Source organism: Megalops cyprinoides, chromosome 10 (assembly GCF_013368585.1).
Source record: "Megalops cyprinoides isolate fMegCyp1 chromosome 10, fMegCyp1.pri, whole genome shotgun sequence".
Taxonomy (NCBI): Eukaryota; Metazoa; Chordata; class Actinopteri; order Elopiformes; family Megalopidae; genus Megalops; species Megalops cyprinoides.
In genome coordinates, this window is record NC_050592.1 from 22,803,038 (window position 1) to 22,822,610 (window position 19,573).

The 19,573-nt window shown below is 43.7% G+C and overlaps 1 protein-coding gene across 1 annotated transcript in view; it reads left to right on the forward strand.

The window, feature by feature from the left end:
* The first annotated feature begins 1,799 nt into the window (after positions 1 to 1,799).
* Positions 1,800 to 19,573, forward strand: part of znrf2b (zinc and ring finger 2b) — a 56,331-nt gene continuing 38,557 nt past the window's right edge. The window contains exon 1 of the mRNA XM_036539699.1: positions 1,800 to 2,464. Coding sequence (XP_036395592.1) covers positions 2,050 to 2,464 — 415 coding nt within the window. The 5' untranslated portion in view covers positions 1,800 to 2,049. The remainder of the gene's footprint in view (positions 2,465 to 19,573) is intronic.

The window sequence follows — 19,573 nt, forward strand, 5'->3', positions numbered from 1 at the left end:
TGTGTCTGGGTGACATGATACCAACAAAGAAACAGAAGTTGAACTGTCACATGCAAAAACACAAACCATAGTTAAAACGTTCAAGGGATTCAACAAAGGCATGGGTTGTAACTCAAAAAGTTTTGAAAAAGTACAGCGGTGCTTTAAATGGTACTGATTAGAGACTTGCATATGATTCACAGGAGAGGAAAAACAGAACTGGCTGTATTTGGCAATGTGAGGGGTTTAGTATGAATGAGTAGTGCATCCAGTTTAAGCACACAATCATAAGGTTTAAGATCAGGATAAGATTGGCTAATCCTGGATCAGAATTTTGAGGCATGTGCATCTTTTACAAAAGGTATTTCGGGAGAATATTGTGACTGAGTAAGTTTATCCTGAGTCAGTTGTTGGTGGTAGAAAACACCCACACTCAAAACTTCAGCAGGAAGCCATTTGTAATCGTATACATGGTAAGATTAACAAGGCATTCCATGTTGTTTGCTTGTCTGATTTATGGTTTGCGCCACCCTAACGGAAAGGATAAAAATTCATAGGAATTTGCGTGTCTTGAAGTACACTTTTGCAAAGAGCTGTTTTTGTTTCAATAACAGCTTGACGGCATAATTTTGTGTACCTAAATTACACGATTCAGCGACAGCGGAAATAAAAAGGAGACGCCATATGATATGACTGGGCTGAAGGTACAACTCGTTACGTATTCTGCTTTATATAGAATCTATCTCATAAAAAAGTTTGTAACGTAAATTAGCATGTCCGATTGGAATAAGGAAGCGTGGTGATTGTCTAATCTTAACCTTAAGCTGCCAACAAGTGTGGCTGACTGCAGAATGCAAAAAAGCATTAGAATTTCGCATTAAAAGTAACCAAACCTTTTACTCATTTTCTGAGGCTGGAGACCGGGCAGTTCGTATTTTTTCAACATTTCCAGTGTGCCAGCAATAAATACGATGCGTCTTATTTAAACTTCCTGCTGCATTGTCATAGAGACTGCCATGTCAATTAAAAGGTTTAAAAGTTACCCTAAGAAAACGAGTGACGAAATCAACAGTATTTTCACTCGTGCGTTCGAGGCAGATATCGGAATTAGAGGTGGTCTGTTACAGGCGTTTGGCGTTTATATTAGTCCTTGGCTTGCGATTCTTCACCAAGTCACCTTGAGACGTGCAAAACTGCATTAGGCTACCTAACGTAACCTGCACTGTATATATATATTTTTTATTTGATTCTGTAATACCCACCCGCATGCAACACCAACTCTGCAGGCGCCTTACGATAAGGGTCCCCTACGCCGGGGTTGCCTTGGTCGTGCAGCACTTATGTCCCGAGCGCTGCCTCATTGTTGATGTCGCTGGGTTTAATGCCCTGCTGACTCTGACGTCACTTGACGCACAAAGAGGGAGGGCAGTCCCTCTGACTCTTCGCTCGGCAACCGGGCTGGACAGCCACACGTACTCTGTCTCACTCCTTTCTCGTCAATTTCTGCTCTGCCTTTCCGTGTCCTCACCCCTCCTCCCGACCGCCTTCATTTGTAATATTGTGGCAGGAGTAAGCGTAAGAAGGAAGCGTGAGGAGTGCGCCCGTCCACTTTCCCACTAAAAGGTATGGCGGTGAAGACGTTACTAAGAAAACGACAGCCAAAGCAAATTAAGCCAAAACGAGCGGTGGAAACCAGAAAGGCTTTAACAACTGGAATACATCAGCGACTATCGCGCGTGGAATATCGCCGGGAAATGTTTTGAACTTTTTTTAAAGTTTGAAATATAATTTTGTTTATCTTGTTTGTGTCACATGCCATGCAGTAGCTGTTGAACTTATTTCCATGGTTGTCCATTCGCGTTTATTTTGGTAACGTTTTCATAACATGGTCTTTGGGATTTAAACTACTTGGAGTCTATTCTTTTTGCGTTGTTGCCAAGACAGCTTGGGGATTTTGCTACTCTTGTTCCTTGCAGCTGAGCTAAAACAAAACACTTCTCATCCGCTGCACCGATTTAGCCCATAAATAAATAAAAGTAAATCCGTGGATATTGGCATAGGGCTAAAAACATGGGGGCAAAACAGAGCAGCCCGGCTGCGAACGGTCGAACCAGGGCTTATTCAGGTTCGGATTTACCCTCAACTACTTCCACTAGTAATGGCAACGGGAGAACTGCAGCCATGGCAATGAGATATCACGCATATGGTGCCTCGGCTCATGGGGCCTCGGGAGCCACATCGACTGCGGCTCAGCACCTTGGCCCCAGGACGAGATCTATGGGGGGTGGCGGAGGTGGGTCAGGAGCGAGGCCCCAATCGGGCATTAATATACCCAACAACAGTGGAGCCTACAGCTCTCAAGAGTCTGGCAGCAGCACCCCAGAAGAGCCTGCAACGGACAGGGACAGGTCAGGTGGAGGTCAGGGGGCTCCCCGGCTCCTGATTGGTTCCCTACCAGCACACCTTTCGCCTCATCTTTTTGGAGGTAAGAAATTGCGATATAAAGCTGGAGACGACAGTACTGCATTATCTGCATGTTGCATTACACGAGACAACCACATAAATACAACTGTTTCGATGTTTTACACCAGATACTCTATTTTTAAACTTTACCCACTTTGGAAGTGGTGTTCCAGATGGAAATATATGTTCCATTGGCATGGCAAGTACGTTTACAGAGAGAACAGAGAGTTCGTGTCCTTAATAATTTCTGCAACAGCGTGTTCTTACCTAATAGCTAGATAATTTGTCATTGTTGAATAGTATTATTATTTACGGTACTGTAATTGTAGGTATCGAGTATTATGTAACGACAAATAATAAACAAGAGAATAACGTGAATGTATAGAGGACTAAATGAATCGATACAGGACCTCTGCAGCAAATATATCGTTGTCATCGGTAGACGCACGGTCTTTATGGAGCAAAATTGGAGACACGGCGAGCGCCATAGCATAATTCTCTGCTCCACAATGTGACACAGCTCTTGACAGTGCTAATTGGAACAATTGTACTACATATATTACATTACGTGCAGTATGTCCGTCCACGATGGTAGACGGAAAGGCACTAGCTGGCAACACCATTATAAAAAGCACTCTGAAACAAGGAGTGTCATGATAACAGCTTCAAACTATTAATGCAACGTTGCTCTCTGCTTTAGAGGGATCAAAGTACATTACTGAAAGTCTCCTCTACATATGACTATTTATGATAAAACTAGAGATAAAGCAAACTGTGTATGACGGTTGCAATCCTGAATGATAAAGAAGGTAAACTCAGTCAATATGCCTTTATAATAAAATTATTATTGTTATTTTCTCAGTTACTAGTCAGTTACAATGAATCATCTGAGGTGAAGCCTGTTTCATTCCCTGGTGGGGTTAAAGTATGTGCTCCTATTCTAAGGTGTGACCAGCTAACCTAGATTTGTCTGAGGCAGAATCAGAAGGCAAGCTTTGTTTTTTTCCACTGGGTCATTTTTCCGTTGCGGGATTAGTTTTGTCTAGGAATTTAGCAGATTATGTTTTTTAAAAAAAAACTGATAGATTGTAATTTTCTCAGAGCTCCCAAATGCTAAGATTTCTGTAGTGAGACTCTTGGAGCAAGGTATTGTGCATTGCATTTCATTGTGTAATGCTTGCTTACTTGCCATTTGTATCATGCTCTTGAACCTTCCTCTTCCTTGCAAGGGGCTTTTGAAGAGCCTGGAATGGATTCTTTTTTTTTAAGCCACCATATTAATTCACTTCTGACACTTTCTCCACCAAATTGGACTGTTTTTACACTGATCTCTTACACAAGAAAATGTCTAGAAGCAATCATAACACCAACAGCAGGTGCAAAGGAGAGAGCCATGTGTTCTCAACAAGCGCTATTTTCTGCCTCACGAACTGCCAGATTTTGTTTTGATGTTGGGCAAAACATTCCCCTGTTTTCAGATAAAGCTTTGATTCTCTGTTGTTTTTATTAAGGGTGTGTAACCTTGGGAATGCCTAAAGACGGTTATGTACCTTCTGTTAGTGAAGGTTATGTACCTTCAGTTAGTGTTTTTCACACAGTAGTAAAAAGGGACAGGGGTTCTGATTGGGAGGCAGAGAGTCATGGAAAGATGGGTTTCTGTGCAAGGATATGTAGTCCCCCTCCTCCTCCAAAACATGTTCCAGCTATATTCTGTATGCCACCCAGCCTTCAGTCCCACAGTGCTTTTGGTCCCACACCCAGAGCCCGAGGCTCTCCCCTCCTCCTTCATGCTGCTTCTCTGTGTATGACAACCAGCCTACCATTTGCCAGGAAACGCTGAGTACAACACAGGAATGTCACCAGTGTGTACATGACAGGCCTTTATGGTCAACACTCCACATTGGTCACTGTGTCTTGGTTTGATGCTTGTCGTAGAATTGGCAGTTAAGGGAGACAATCTGCCTAGTCCTTGTTTGGGTGTACATCAAGGTAAAGGAACAGCCGTTACTTGCACATGGAATTTCTCCTCTTGCACGTGTTCTGTGTTGCATGTATCAACAAGCTGGCCTGCACCATCGGCAGTTTTGTGGTGGAGTCAGGGAATGTTTCCAGCTGATATACAATAAAACATTGTCTGTCTGTGCATCTGCTGTTCTTTCACCACAGATCACACACTATGCTTCTAAGCAAGAAAAGTTGATGAATTGTCATGTCTTTCGAACAAAATCACTGATGCACAAGTGCTGAATTCAGACTCTTGCAAGATACTCGGATACTCTCAGCATGGTTCATCATCTGTCAACTGTGCAAGGGAAAATGTACATGCCAGTAGGGGTTGACTCTGAAAGCTCCTGTTTTGTCAAATGTAAATTATGCTATGCCTGTTTTATTAGAGACAGAGGATACATGCCATCTGAGGCAAAGAAACACATTCAAAAGGGGTGCTGTTCTTTCCACTGCATCTGACAGTCTGCCTGAGTCTGTAACTCTGCCATAGACCCTATCACCGGGCAGGGATAAGAGATTGATAATGGGCTGATAATACACTCAAGTCAAGTTCAAGACAGCCCACCATATTTCCTATAGGTGAACTGCACTGTTTTGCAACACATTAGAGATTTGTGTCCACATGCAGGTAAGTCATATTTAGGTCAGTAAAAAACACTTTTGTCAAGGCTTACGGTGTTGAGGGTCATTTGACAAAAACAGCGTGTCGTCTTAAAACTGCAAAGGTCCGAAGCCCCATTCTGTCATACGCTCAGTCATTCCAAAGGAATGCTTTGAGCACTGATTTCATGGGAGAGCCTCACATCACCCCCCCCCCCCCCCCCCCCCCCCCCCCCGCCAGTCCCACCCAATTTGTCTCCCAATGTATGTGGGCAGAGCTTTTCCTGCCAACAGCTGCTGCCACTGCCCACTTACATGTCATTAACCCAGCCACATTTACCCCATCGGGCTGGCTCCGGATGCCCTGCCTCTGCCAGCTGCCATACCGCACGGTGAGGGAGCCGAAAGAATGCGGCACGGCCCATGTCTCCGGTCTGTTTGGGTCATGTAAGAACTGGTCTGCCGCTTCATGGCCTTGTTTTGTTGTGCGAGTGCCGTTGACCTTTTCAGGGTTTCAGGCCCTCCTGGGGGTGTTGGAGTGAGGCCCCTCTCTGTGCTCTGTGTCGTTAAACCACAGGAAGCTCTTCCGACACCTGAGAGGAAGCCTAACCTCAAGTATGAAAGAGAAAGGGCCTCTCGGCTCTGAACAACAAGATGCATTTCTGGAGCCAGTGTATTGAAAAGACTTGCTTGGGTGTAATGTGTGTTGGGCTGGGGGAGGAAAAATGGACATAAAGATATGGCACACAGTTGGAGCTGAAGCTCACACTGATTCTGGCCATTGGATCTGATTCAGCTCGAGGTCTATTATGTTGCTGTCATCAGTAGTCCTTGAATATCAGAGATACTCACATTAGAAAGGTGGTTTATTTGTTCAGCACACAGCCTAAGTACAAATTTATCCATTGGCTCATAAGGGCACTGTATGCTCTCTGAATCCTCCCTATTGTCTGCATTGCAATTTAATAAGAATGTGGTGAAAGAAGCCATCCCCCAGCCCCCCCAAGTGACCCCACACGTGCCTCACAATGGGATTGGGTGAGTGGGGCTGAGGGCAGTGTACCATCACAATAGTCCAGTGTCACCACACTGCAAACAAAAGTGAATGCATCCTGCCGTGGAAGCTGATGTCATTGCTTCTTGATACATAGATTATACTGTTAAATCTAAAGATGATGGGTGCGAGGAAGGGGGAAATGGGTGGGTCAGAGGAGGGGTGCTTCATTGTCATTCAGCATCAAGACATGAGGGAAAAACATTGCAGTTACATGTACACCTGTGTTTCTGTCAGTACTCCCATTATAAACGTGATGCCCCTGTAATAGGCCTTTTGAAGATTCCTGCTTCACAAACCTCAGTATAACCTCGTCTCCAGTGAGACAGGAATACCGGACTAACAGTAGCAGAGGTGATGTAGAAATATTCTGCCCACGCCCTCTGGCCGTGTGCAATGCAACCAAACTGTTTGGAAACAGTGTTGGGCTCACAGCTGAGAGAAAGATGTTTTTGTGGGTTCTCCAAACTTCTTCTAGCCTGTCGGTCTTTTAAAAACAGAAATGACTGTAAGGGACAAACTGTATTCTTCGTGCATGCATTGTATTATTGAGTTAAGCTACCCTCGCTGCCAAGATTGAAGATTAAAACCCCTACCTTTTCACGATTCATTGAGCAACTGGGGCACCACATCCAGCCTCATCCTCATCGTCTTTTCTTATCATTCATTTGACCACTCTAACAGTGCTGTGCTGCTGGGGTCTGTTTAGATGTGATAGGACATGGCTTTTTATGAACAGTTGAACAGTCAAAACATGTTGGGAAGTGTATTTTTGAGACCACCACTGTGCTTCCATGGTTACAGATGCTTGACATCCATGGCTCTAGCTAGAAAGTCAACTGCTCAAGCTTTTCAATTCGGGCTAAAAAAGAGTGAAGGGGGTGGGCAGGTTGTAAATCAGAGAGCCCCACAGTGGTGAAGAGCTAATGGAAAATTGAAGAAAAAATCGATTGTGGCCCAGCCGTCTGCCTTTGGGAATGAATATATTAGTTATGAACTTTAATCTGTTATCCTCCTGTCACTTCAGAGACAGTCTGGGAAGAGTTGCAGGCCACACGCTCAAGTGAAGCAAGTGTCAAGGATATCCTCCTCTCCAGTGCTTAATGCTGTCTCTGCCACACAATTTTAAACAAGTATTAAAGGGCATAGCCTGCATGTATGGACAGGATTGGCTTGTTAAGTTGGTTTGATAGCGTAAACATTTGCTGTATTATTAGACAAAGTCTTGTGCATAGACGGGGTGGCTTGGAAGGCAGTGGTCAGGGGAATTTCTAAGTGGAATTCAGGAGGGTAGTTTTAGAAATGAAAGAAAAAAAGAAGAAAGTGAAAAGACCCAACCCAAAGTCATCTTGCAGTGTGGGTAGTGAGATATCTGTTTTACTGTCTTAGAGGAAAGGATGGACACACTTTTTAAAAAAAAAAAAAAAAAGCCCTCTGTCCTGAGCAACTGAAACCACATGTGCATCTCATGATTCCCTCACATGCACAGGCCCGTGTATTTAAATGAGATACAGCACTCTTGCATTTTAGCCTGTAGATCCCGTGATTAGAATCGAGTATGGGAAATGCATTTTCGTGAATGCTAATGTTACAGCATGCTAATTTCAAGTCATCATGCGAGTGTTATTGAGTGGCTATTGCCTGTCTATGAGAGTATGCAAGTGTTAAAGCAGATGACATTGTCTTGTTAACCTTGCCATAATTTAAAGAATTATCTCATCTGGCTCACTGAATACAACATTGCACACACTTGACATTCTGTGCCTGTTACCTACCCACCCGTACTATTCGACCTGGTTTCAGATAGGTCTGTCATCATCGGCATATTTGTCTCTTAAGCGGACAGCCCCTCTGTAATGTTGACAAACGGACAGAGTTTGGCTTATTTGCAGTAATTAGCGATGGCAGTGTGGTCCTGTCTCCCTTCTGGGGTTATCTCCTCAGTTTCTGACACTAACACCAACACAGCTAGTTTGCGTGTAGGCCAGCTCCAGCAAAGCCAGCGGGCTGAGCTGACCAAGGTCAGCACAAAAAAAAAAACGATCATGGAAAACCACCTGGAACCAAAGTTAAGTGAGGGCACAACAGTGGTACAATGGAAAGGGCACACCAACCTCTCTCCCCAGCCTTCCTTTGCTGGCAGAGGGACAGAGGCCTGGTCCTAGCTTCAGGGCATATGGGGCAGACTTCCTCACAAGAGAGCATGAGGCTGTCTTGGTGAGAAGCACCTTATAGAAGCTTTGTCATCTTAAAAAGAAGCATAACTTTCATGTTTCCCCCTCTGTGCACTCCCCACTACCTGATAGTGTCATGGGTTTGGGCTAATGATTAATGACTAAAAGACACTTATTAAAAGAATTATAATAATGCTTTTTTTCTGAGAAACGGTGGGTACAAAAATTTGTAAGATATCTCAAGATGGATATGTTGTCATGTTGGAAATATATTATAGGCTGTCAGTTTTTATAAATGATATACTGAAACATGGACATTCGCTTTATCTCAACTGCAACGAGTGTACTTGATACAAATGGCAGTGACCAGTACAAACACTAGCACGCTTGGCCAGTGTACGCACACAGACAACATGCAGATACACACAGAGGCCAGATGTTTTTTTTTGTTTTTTTTTTGTCTTTGCTCTTGGCTTTTTTTTTTGTTTCCAAGCTGATGGTTTATATCAACGGATGTTTTGTTGGTTGTTGCGGTTCCTCTGTGTGTCTCGCTGGAGCTGGACCTGCATTAGGGATAGGAGCAGGAGCAGGAGGGACAGAAGCAGCAGCAGGAGCAGGAGGGACCGGAGGAGGGACAGGAGCAGGAGCAGGAGGGACAGGAGCAGGAGCAGGAGGGACAGAAGCAGGAACAGGAGGAGGGACAGGAGCTGGAGCAGGAAGGACAGGAGCAGGAGCTGGAGGGACAGAAGCAGGAACAGGAGGAGGAGGGACAGAAGCAGGAACAGGAGGAGGGACAGGAGCTGGAGCAGGAAGGACAGGAGCTGGAGGGACAGGAGCAGGAGGGACAGGAGCTGGAGCAGGAGGGACAGGGGCAGGAGCAGGAGTGACAGAAGCAGGAACAGGAGGAGGGACAGGAGCTGGAGCAGGAAGGACAGGAGCAGGAGCAGGAGGGACAGGAGCAGGAGCTGGAGGGACAGGAGCAGGAACAAGAGGAGGGACAGGAGCAGGAGCAGGAAGGACAGGAGCAGGAGGGACAGGAGCTGGAGCAGGAGGAGGGACAGGAGCAGGAGCAGGAGGGACAGGAGCAGGAGCAGGAGGAGGGACAGGAGCAGGAGCAGGAGGAGGGACAGGTGCTGGAGCAGGAAGGACAGGAGCAGGAGCTGGAGGGACAGGAGCAGGAGCAGGAGGAGGGACAGGAGCAGGAGCAGGAGGAGGGACAGGAGCAGGAGGGACAGGAGCTGGAGCTGGAGCAGGAGGGACAGGAGCAGGGACAGGAGCAGGAGGAGGGAGAGGAGCTGGAGCAGGAGGGACAGGAGCTGGGACGGGGGCTGGGCTGGGTCAGATCTGTGCGCTGAATTGTGTCAGCAGCGTGACAGTCCTGTTTGCTGCCTCAGCAGTTCAAACTCCGCTCCTTAATGGATAAACACCCCCCCCCCCCCAAATGCTGGCAGGCTTCCACCTCAGCTCAAAGGACTTTGTATTCACCCACCCCTCCCCATCACACTGTACTGGCTGCAGGAGAGCAAGGTCATATGAGCAGCAAGGAAGGGAGGGAAACCACTGCAGGAAAAAGGAGTCCGAGATGGGATTCCCGGATAGTGGGGACAGAGTGGGCTTTCAGCAACTCTGAGTGTGTGTGTGTGTGTGTGTGTGTTTGTGTGTGTGTTTGTGTGTGTTGGGATTTCCCTACAGTAAAGATGGAACAGGTTTACAGAGTTGTGTGTCTGTGTGTGTGTGTGTGTGTGTCTGTGTGTGTGTGTGCGCGCGCGCACACCTGTGCATGTGTTCGTGCATGTGTGGGCAGGCGTGCTTGTGTGCATTACTTTGATTTTCCTTTGTGGTGACAGTGCTCTCATGATACCTATTTTCAGTAGCTCATATAGCTGGTGAGTTAGTGGTCATAATGACAGGGAGAGGCAAGAGGCTGGTAGGAGTATCCTGTTGTGCCCATAACAGTTGTTTTGACATGTTAGTCATTTTTCCTTGGAGTAGAATGTGTGTTGGAAAAATGATATCAATAGTCAGGTCAAAGCGGCTTTCTCCCTCCAAGTCAAACAAACATTGATAGCATTAATTGTGTAAAATTAGCTCTTTGTGTGGGTTATAAGCACCTTTGGCAGGTGTTTCAACAAACTACTCCAACTTTGGAAAACAGAGCACTTAATTCTTTTGGATTCTCATATGCATACAAATGGCTTGTTTATGCCTGGTTTGTTGGTTCATACACCTCGACTAATTGCCAAAATCAGTGCTGGTTTATCACATTTCATAGATAATAATAATTGCAGACAACCTGGCATCTATTTTCCATAATGCAGCTTAAATTGAATCTGTTGGTGATGCACAAAGGCAAGCTGTAGCAAAGGGCGAGAGCAGTCGCCCCACCCGGCCTCGAACCTGGGTCTACGGGGTACCAACCATGCCACTTTTACCGCGACGCCAAAGAGCCAGGCTCGTTGGTATGGCAGTCAGAGTGCATACTCAACCGTAGTGACGGCACTCCATCACACAAGCTTTTTATGATTTGAACCTGATACCAAAGTCAATGTCCCAGGGCACTGGCTGGGAACACTGAAGTGTAGGAGGTTCCATCATTCAGTTGAAATATTAATCCAAGTTTTAACCCATACAGGATAGGGCTGCAACCTTTAGTGTTCGAGATTTCATAAACATGCCTTCTTAATCATTCCCACAGTTTAACTGACTTCAATGCTTGATAACATTATCCTTCTAAGTCTTCCATATTCCATAAACACTTTTGATGGAAGGAGTACAATGTAAATCTGTTCATTTCCTTTTGTTATTAACTATGTATTTATTCAGCAGATGCTTTTGTGCAGGGTTATTAAATGGATAATAAAACTAAAGGTGCAGGACACAAATAGAAAATAAGCAAAACTGTACAGCCTGTAGTATATAACGCTCAAAGTCAGCACAGAGAAATCCTGTCAATTACAGACTAAAGTGTACAAACTAAAATCCATGTGGATATACAGCTATTCAAGAGCCATTCAAGTCATGGGTTTGATGGTAAGAAATGGGTACATTCATTTTTACCTTATGACATTATTGATGTGGATAAATATGAAAAAAGTTCTGGCAAATGGTGCATGCATTGCCAAATGTAATAGGAAGGGTGTAGCCTTGTAGAGTTCAGGTGATTGTCGTTTGAGGTGAAGTACAGGAGACTACTTGGATGGAGGTACATCATATCTGACTGGGAGCTTGTTCCAGCTGCTGAATTATCATCCAGGAGGAAATGCCTGCCAGATATTTTGAGATTCTTGAGGGGACCTGTTTATGAGAAGCAGAAAAAGGAAGATTTGACTGTCATATGTCATTGTGGGTAAGAAGTTGCCTTCTGGATGTATGATGCCTTATGATTACAAATAGATTCACTATCAATAACCTTCATCGCAGCATCATCCAGAAGCAGATTAATACAAACAGTGCATTATGACAGCAGCTGGAAGGTGGGTTACCTCACAGTAAATGACCTGGACACCCCATCAGGAGCAGAAAAACAGGAACAGTGTCCTTGTGTACTCATTACACAGAACATTTGTGAAAAGGCTTTTATTTATAGGATTTTACTTAGCCATAACTTCCCAACAGAAGACATTTTGATCCATGTTGAGATGAGAGAGCCGTGTTATTAATGTTTACATTTCACACTGAACACACCATCATAATTTGGTTAAATTGCCCAGGGTTGCTCCTCATACTAATGCTAATGTCATCCTCCCCTCTCCTTCTCCATGTAGAAACCTAAACTGTGTAAGATAACAATGGATGCTTTTCTGACTTATCCTGGGCTGTTTGGGAACATTCCCACACCTCATCCTTGTCTCGAACTAGACAGACCACTATTGCCTGGCAGAGAAAGCAAATCTTCATATTTATAAATTTCAGGAAGTAGCTGTGGTGGGCAGAGACACGGCAGATTAGAGCTGTGTTTTTCCAGTGAGAATGAGAGGCAGCAGATTGGGTCAACCGCAGGCCCGTAAACAGTACGCTAAAACAGCAGGGTTACAGTCTGGGGGGACCAGTTTCGGGTTACACGAGAACATTTCCTACAACACCACACTCTAAATGGAAAAAACACAACCCTGTGTGTGTTTTGGGGGGTGTTTTGAAGGTGTATTTATGCCAATGTAGGTTTGATTTGTCCACCTATTCATTTAGGTGTTTGTTTTTATGACCTGGTAGGAAAATTACAGAATGGGTGGTAGTAAAGTTAATGTTGTTTTTGAGGACTAAGGCTTTTTAGTGCAATGGAGGGCAATCTACATGTACAATGGAAGAACACATTTAAATGTTGCACAGAAGCCAAGCGTCCTCATTCTGATAACCTGTTTTGATGAAAAAAGCTTTAAACAGTATATGAAAATGAGCAATATGGCTGCTCTCAGTAATAAAAACAATGGGATTTCTGTAGCTAATTGCTAACATTCCTTTTTTGGTTGTGGCGGTGGTGGTAGTGGGGGGGTTGTAGGAAATGTAAGTGAGAGAAAAACGTTCAGTGTTAGAATAGCAGTTATGTACAGAACATTTGGTGCCACATTCTGTAAGCTATACACACACCATGGCTAATTTTAGACATCCGTAGTCATGCTCATAACAGAGGTCATTGCATTTTTTATTGGACCCCCATACTCCACCCTTTGTAGTACTAATTGTAGTGCATTGCTTCAGAAAAATAAATTAAACAGTGGAGGCCCTAATGCACCTTGTCAATTGCATGCATTCTCCAGAATTTGTGGGTGTTGTGAGGGAGCCTCAGAGTATCTTGTGATTGGGTTTTGTGTGATATCCTGATTCTCACTTTCCTCTGGGTGTGGCAAAAGCACACACAGCCCTGTGCCACATCAGAAGGAGACAAGACTGACAAGTGTAACCATTGCAGTACATTTTATGCAGGACACAAATAACAACACAAGCAAATGATTAAAATATACATTAAAATTTATCCTTATAATAATGATGGTAACCTAATGATTTAAATATAATTCATGAACTGTGGTGTACATGGTGTACATTTCTTGTGTTTTTAAGTAGGATCATTAGCTCATAGGCATGATTGTTAAATGTTTCCTCATGGCGCAGCATGGTCACAATCTTAATGCTTTTTATCAGTGATCATTTTAACTAAGCAAGCACATACTTTCTTAAGATTATTATTATGCTTTTCCTGAGAGGAGTGAATGTTGTAAATATCTGTCTTTTCTTGGAAATGTGGATTGGTAGGGAATTGCTGGAACACAGCTGCACTTTCCCAAATATAAACAGGATATACATGCACAAGATTATTGACATGCAAAAATATAAACATAAAGTGTGGGAATATTGCTCTGGCTGTAGATAGTTTTTCACCATGATTTCAAATGATAAAAATAAATCCTTTAGTTCTCAGTTATTTATTTAAAAGGACTGTATTAAAGAGCTAATTTATATTGATATTAATATACATGCTTGCTTGTCTTGAAGCAGGTGATGAATCCGTAAAAGCTGCATTTAATGGCAAATCGCATCCTCCAGTTGAGTGACTTTAAAGTTAGAAATGTCCAGACTATTATATCCACCGAAAGCTCAATGTGGGTGAGGGTATCGGAGGAATTCTTGCCCTGGCCTGCGGAAATGTAAGCTGTCTGCAGGACCCTGTGGAGTTTCATCACTTGAGTGTAAAGCATTTCCTCAACCCAGTGGCTGGAGTGTAAAACACTTATTGCAGATGTTTGGACTGGATGTGTGTGTGCACAGCAGTGGGAATCTGCATCATTTTTGGTTTCAATAATAAATCTGCTGAAGGAGCGCTGAAAAAATAAATTGGATTTTTAGACATGGGAAGTACGTTGTCAATCTAGCCGGTGATAAATAAATGGAAGGAAATGGCAGTTATCTAATACTTCTGGCTGCAACCGCACATTGTGCACAGATTTCGAGGGAGGTAATCAAGGATGTACCGTACATCCGTTACTCATTCAGCCCACAAGTGAGGGCTGTTAAGGAATCACTGGGGGATTAAAAAATAACACAGAACTAGAATTTAAAGAACCAGTTTTTTATACGCAAATTTTTATACGCAAATTTCACATCAGAAAATGGCAGTTTTCCATTAATGTATTCTTCCTTATTATTATGCTTCAGCATATGTTTACCAACCAGTTCCCCACTAGGTTTTTGAGGATATTAATACGGTCATCTTGTCCATAACATATGATGATCACATGCTTGTCACTTTGCAAGCGTGACAGCAGACAAGCTAATCTGGTGACACTCAGCATGGCATGGATCTCTCTCTCAGATTACAAATCTGAAAAAGCAGAATCAGAAGATTGCCTTTGATTAAATGTTTCTAGATGATCAGGAAATTCCTGTTTTGATTAACTGGAATGGTAATGATTTGAGTAATTACTTACCAGCCGTTTTTTTTTTTTTTTTAAATAATCCACGCATTTCATTGTTTCAGCCATCACACACAAGATCCGTGAAAAAATTTTCAGAGAGAGGTTTAAGAAATTGGAGTAGTTGCCTTAAAACAAAAAAGACATTGTGTCCAAAGAACTCAAACAATCTGTGCTTGAGTGCTGTGTTATGATAGTTAAAGTGTCTCTCTCTTCTTCCGAAGAGGCCATGTATGCCTCTGGGCATGCTGAGGTAGCAAAATCACAATCCTTTTTCCTCGTGAAGGTGCTCTCATCTTCCGCCCATTGGGCTCTGTCTTTTTAATAGCCCACAGTTCCTGAGATTACTGTAATAGCTTCTTACACCGTATCCTTTCTGATGGATCAAGCAGAGAGAAGAGGGCAGGGTGGGAAGCGTTTTTAACAGAAGACTCTTCCAACGGTCTGAACAGGAGATGAAAGCATGAGATTATGGGCTTGTGGCAGGAATGGCCTTACCTTTTCACCCTCATGACTCCTTTTCAGCACAGGAAAACCTTTTGGGAATTGGGCACCATGGCGCAAAGGTGGACAAGTGCAATCTTGTAGATTTTAGAGAGGCCTTTCAGTCAGCAAATATTTCAGGCAGTGAGGAATTTACAGGTGATTCAGTTCATATCCCCACTGTGATTCCAATGAATTAGACAAGGTCTAGTGATACCCAGAATTCCCTGTGGTTCTCTCTCACAGCTGGGTTGACTTGTGTTGAAGACTTGGCACAAATTATGAATTGTCTGGTGTAAATTTGTACAACCCAACATGGTCCTTGTGTTTACCTGACCCATCTCAGACCCTGTGTTCACCTGGGCCTGCCTGGCTGCAGTGTTCACCTGGCCCAAACACTACCTTTGAGCTTACCTTCCCTGGGGCTATGTAATCACCACAATTGAACAGGCTGAACCTTCCTCCATAATCACATGCATAACTGCAGTTAATGAGTATCCTCATTACAGAAAACATCATTGCAGAGGCATAGATGATATATAAAACTGCCCACCAGACTGTATCACCTACAATAAAAAACACACCTCTGTTAGCAAGATTGATATCAATGACAGTTTATGAGTTTGATCAAGGAAACTGACTGAGAATGCTTTGTTCTATTCTGATTGATATCAACCATACCAAAAATCTCAGTCTAGTTAGCTGAAATTCTTTGGCTGAACTAGCCTGCGAATTGATGGCAACTCTTGAAGAGCAAAAAGGAATTTTTCAAGTTCTACACCTGAGGTCTTTGATGTTGTTTTTTTCTGGATTTTTAGTCTGAATTTGACCCCATACCATGATACACTCCTCTGTCATCTCAATGTCTTTGCACACCTCCTCATTTTAAAAGATGTCTTAATAGTAAAGAAGTCTCTTATCTCTCCTTTTATGCTCTGCATGAGATAAAAAGGGCATTCAAATTTTTATTCGTGTCCCAGGTGTCGGTAGCTGGACGATGAGCTCTCCCTCTCCCCACAGTTTTTAAATACCATAGATGTAAAAGCCTGACAAAAGCCTGAAAACAGAAAACCTGAAGCCAGAACTGCAGCAGCTGTAACAGTATTTCAAATGTCAGTCGCTACAGATCAACATGTTTTTAGATTATTCAGTGATGGCAAATAATTTAACACTTGCCAGTATTACCTAGTTTGACTGTTTTTCTCATCAGGTTTTCTGCTTTTCGGTGTTTTAAGATGATGCTTCCTGATTTATTATGAATGAGTGGGATGGATATTGAGTTTGTGCCTCTTGATCATGCTTTCTGAGCCTGTGCTTTCCTTCCTCCTGTTCAGGTAAGTCTACCTTGGTGAAATGACCCAGTGTCCCTCTTTAACCCTTTAACCCACGTTTAGTCACCTTGCGTCAGGTCATAATTGAGTAGGTGTACCGTGGAAGAGATGAGGCTCTGCTCTATTGGCATTACTCTGTGGTGTCGTTGTTTTCTCAGTGGAAGGTTCCTATCTTTGCCATCATTGAACTGGTCGATTAATGCACCAAGCTTTGCTGTGTTAGTCCCTTGTCCATGATGTGAGGGTAGACTTAGCTGTTTCCTGCTGAGTTTCATCCAGGGAGTGGAGAGGGGGCTTGGCTGGAGGTGACCCCACAAGACCCCCCTACTCTACCCAGCCCTGCCCTGCCCTGCCCTGCCCTGCCCTGCCTGTGGCCATTTCCTCATGCTCTCTCATGGCTCTTGCAGCTGTGAATCATCCCTGAAATGGAGCTCTCCTCTCATTGGAGTCTCTCTGCGGGGTTCTCCTTCATGTATTCACTCAGCATGCAGGCAACAGAGGTATGTGTGAACCTTTGACACTGAGCAGCCACCACTGCTTTGAGGCTTTAACTGGCCACAAATTGTTGCGTTCACTTTATTGGTTCCAAAGGAAAGGTCAGTAGTTCTGTGGCTGGTAAAATGCTGCTTTCTTGTCTGATTTTTGTTGAGTGAAAAAATAACAGGACTAATCTTTTCATGGTTTAACCTCTGATTAGACTAAATCAATGTTTTCTTTCTTCATTGCATTATAACAGTAATAGTCATACAATTGTAAGGGTGTATATACAAGCCCATTTGAATTATTGAAGAAATGTAAAATGTCTGAACATGTACAGTAGTTGAATTCTCCTCTGATCTGATGGTGAGTGCAAGGAACTTGTAAGATGGAGGAATTAGAGCCTTCTGTCTATAGGCCAGCCACCCTGCTCCTCTGAGCAGTCACCAGTACCTGGCTGTCTCAGCTGAATGACTGAGTTAGATGGCAACAGCAGCATTGTCTCATGCAAACAAATGTGGACGTCAGTCTCATGTGTGAATGAAAATCCGACTGTCCCTTCAGGAGAGGAGTGGGACGTCTCCTTGTGGTGCCTGATGTAATGAGATTTTGCATTGTTATTTCTCTGAATTGGTCCCACGAGGCTCTGTCTGCGCTTGATTGACATCTCCACATCTGAGGATGACCACAGTAGATGGAGTGGATAGAGACCAGGAGACAGTAGCTCTTTCTACATTGCACTGCACTGTTAATTCTGTTTATATACACACTAGACCAGTTGTCAGGTCAGTGAGAGCATTCGTTAAAGTTGTATAGATTATAAATTCTAAACCAGTATTTAGTTCTGACTGAATTAAGCAGTGTTATATCCAAAACACATCAGTGTAGGACCAGAGGGTGATGAAATGTTAGGCTTTTTGCTGCTCTGTACAGGGTTTGTGTGGCCTCTTGGCACATGGAGCGTACAGTCTCCTTGCTGGATGATCAGTGGGATCAGGGATATACTACCAGGCAGCTTCTGTACATGTGGCCGGCTTCTCACTTTCTATCAGAGAAAGTGTGCCACAGTTTCCTAACTGCAGGAGTTAAGCCCAGGGGTAATCCAATAGACTGCGCATTTACTTACAGGAATGCCCAGACTTTTATCATGACTGTCGGTGTATGTTTAATCAGCAAGACAAATAACACCCCCTCTTGACATATGCCATTTAGGCCTATCAGATGGGCCACAGTTCAAAATTCAGAGCTCCCTCAACTTGCAACAATATTTATAACTGATATAACTGAATATTTATAATCGAGCATAGAGAACGATCTGAACACCTGGCTCTAAATGACCTTTCTTTCTTTGCTGTATTTGTTGACAAAGTGGAACATTGTATTTCAAGGTTTTTTTTTTTGGCAGTTAACCGTCTGCTCAGTGAAACAGAAGATAGTGAAGTAGATACCAGTGTCATCACTTGTCGGGGTGGGGGCGTGGCCCAACCTGCTAGAGCTCTCTGTGTTTGTGGCTGACACAATAGAGTTTACTCGGTGCCTGTAGAGTCACAGTTTGATCAAAATTAAAAAGTCTCCAGAACTCAGATCTCAAGTCTGCTGCTTTAGGATAGCTCTCTATCTATCTAAGCTCTCTGTTGGGAGGCAAGGGAGGGTCCCCAGATATAGCCCTGTCCTCATCAGCTTTCAGTTTGGGGAGACACAGCATTATTCACTAAGCCTGTTAGTGTGATGTATCGATGGGGAGGCGGGGGTGGGAGTGATGGGGGGGGGGGGGGGGGGGTTCGGCACTGATGGACTCCTCCTCCTTTGCCCTTGGCCGTCATCGTCACTTTCACTTGTCAGCTTGTCAAGAAGTAGCCTACTTATTACTCCTCCGGCCTGGAAAAGCTGACTTTATTTATACTTGTCTCCTTTTCCTCCTGCTTGTCCTGAAGGAGCCGTGGCAGCAGTATGAATTATGCATGTGTCCACAGGCCCTTCCCCAGATTAGATTTTTTATCGATAGGAAGAGCCTTCAGATGTCACATTGATTTCAAACCCCCTCCGCCCAGCAGTCACCATGGCAGGCCTACACCAGAGGCTCTGCTTTATTTGGTCCCTGTGATGAGGTCAAAGGTCATTCAGTGGAAGTACTTACATTATTGTGCCTTCCACTTTCTAGGTGCTAGGTCATTACATTGCGTTGCATTGAGCTTGTGGCACTGGCAGCATTTCAGGCAAAGAACCTCACTCTTGCAGTAATCCACACCATTTCAGTATTTCACATAGGATTTGGACCTGCAACTGTATGATCACAATACAGTTTACCAACCAGAACTAACTGCTGTCCTCTCCTTTGTTATCAGGTCCTTGGTCATTCAAATCAAAATGAAAATTATTTCTCTTCTGTGTATATAAACGCAGACATAATCAGAACTCAACATGCAGCAATAAATGAAATGGGCTAAATGTACACTGTACAACATCACAGTACCATCTCCTGTGAAGTACAAAAGTTAAAGTCTTACATAATGCAGTCCTGTTCAGAAATTAACTCTCTATTTTTGTTCCCACTTGTAAAGAGCGCCCATGTGAACAAGGTGCAGTCTTCACTAACATAGA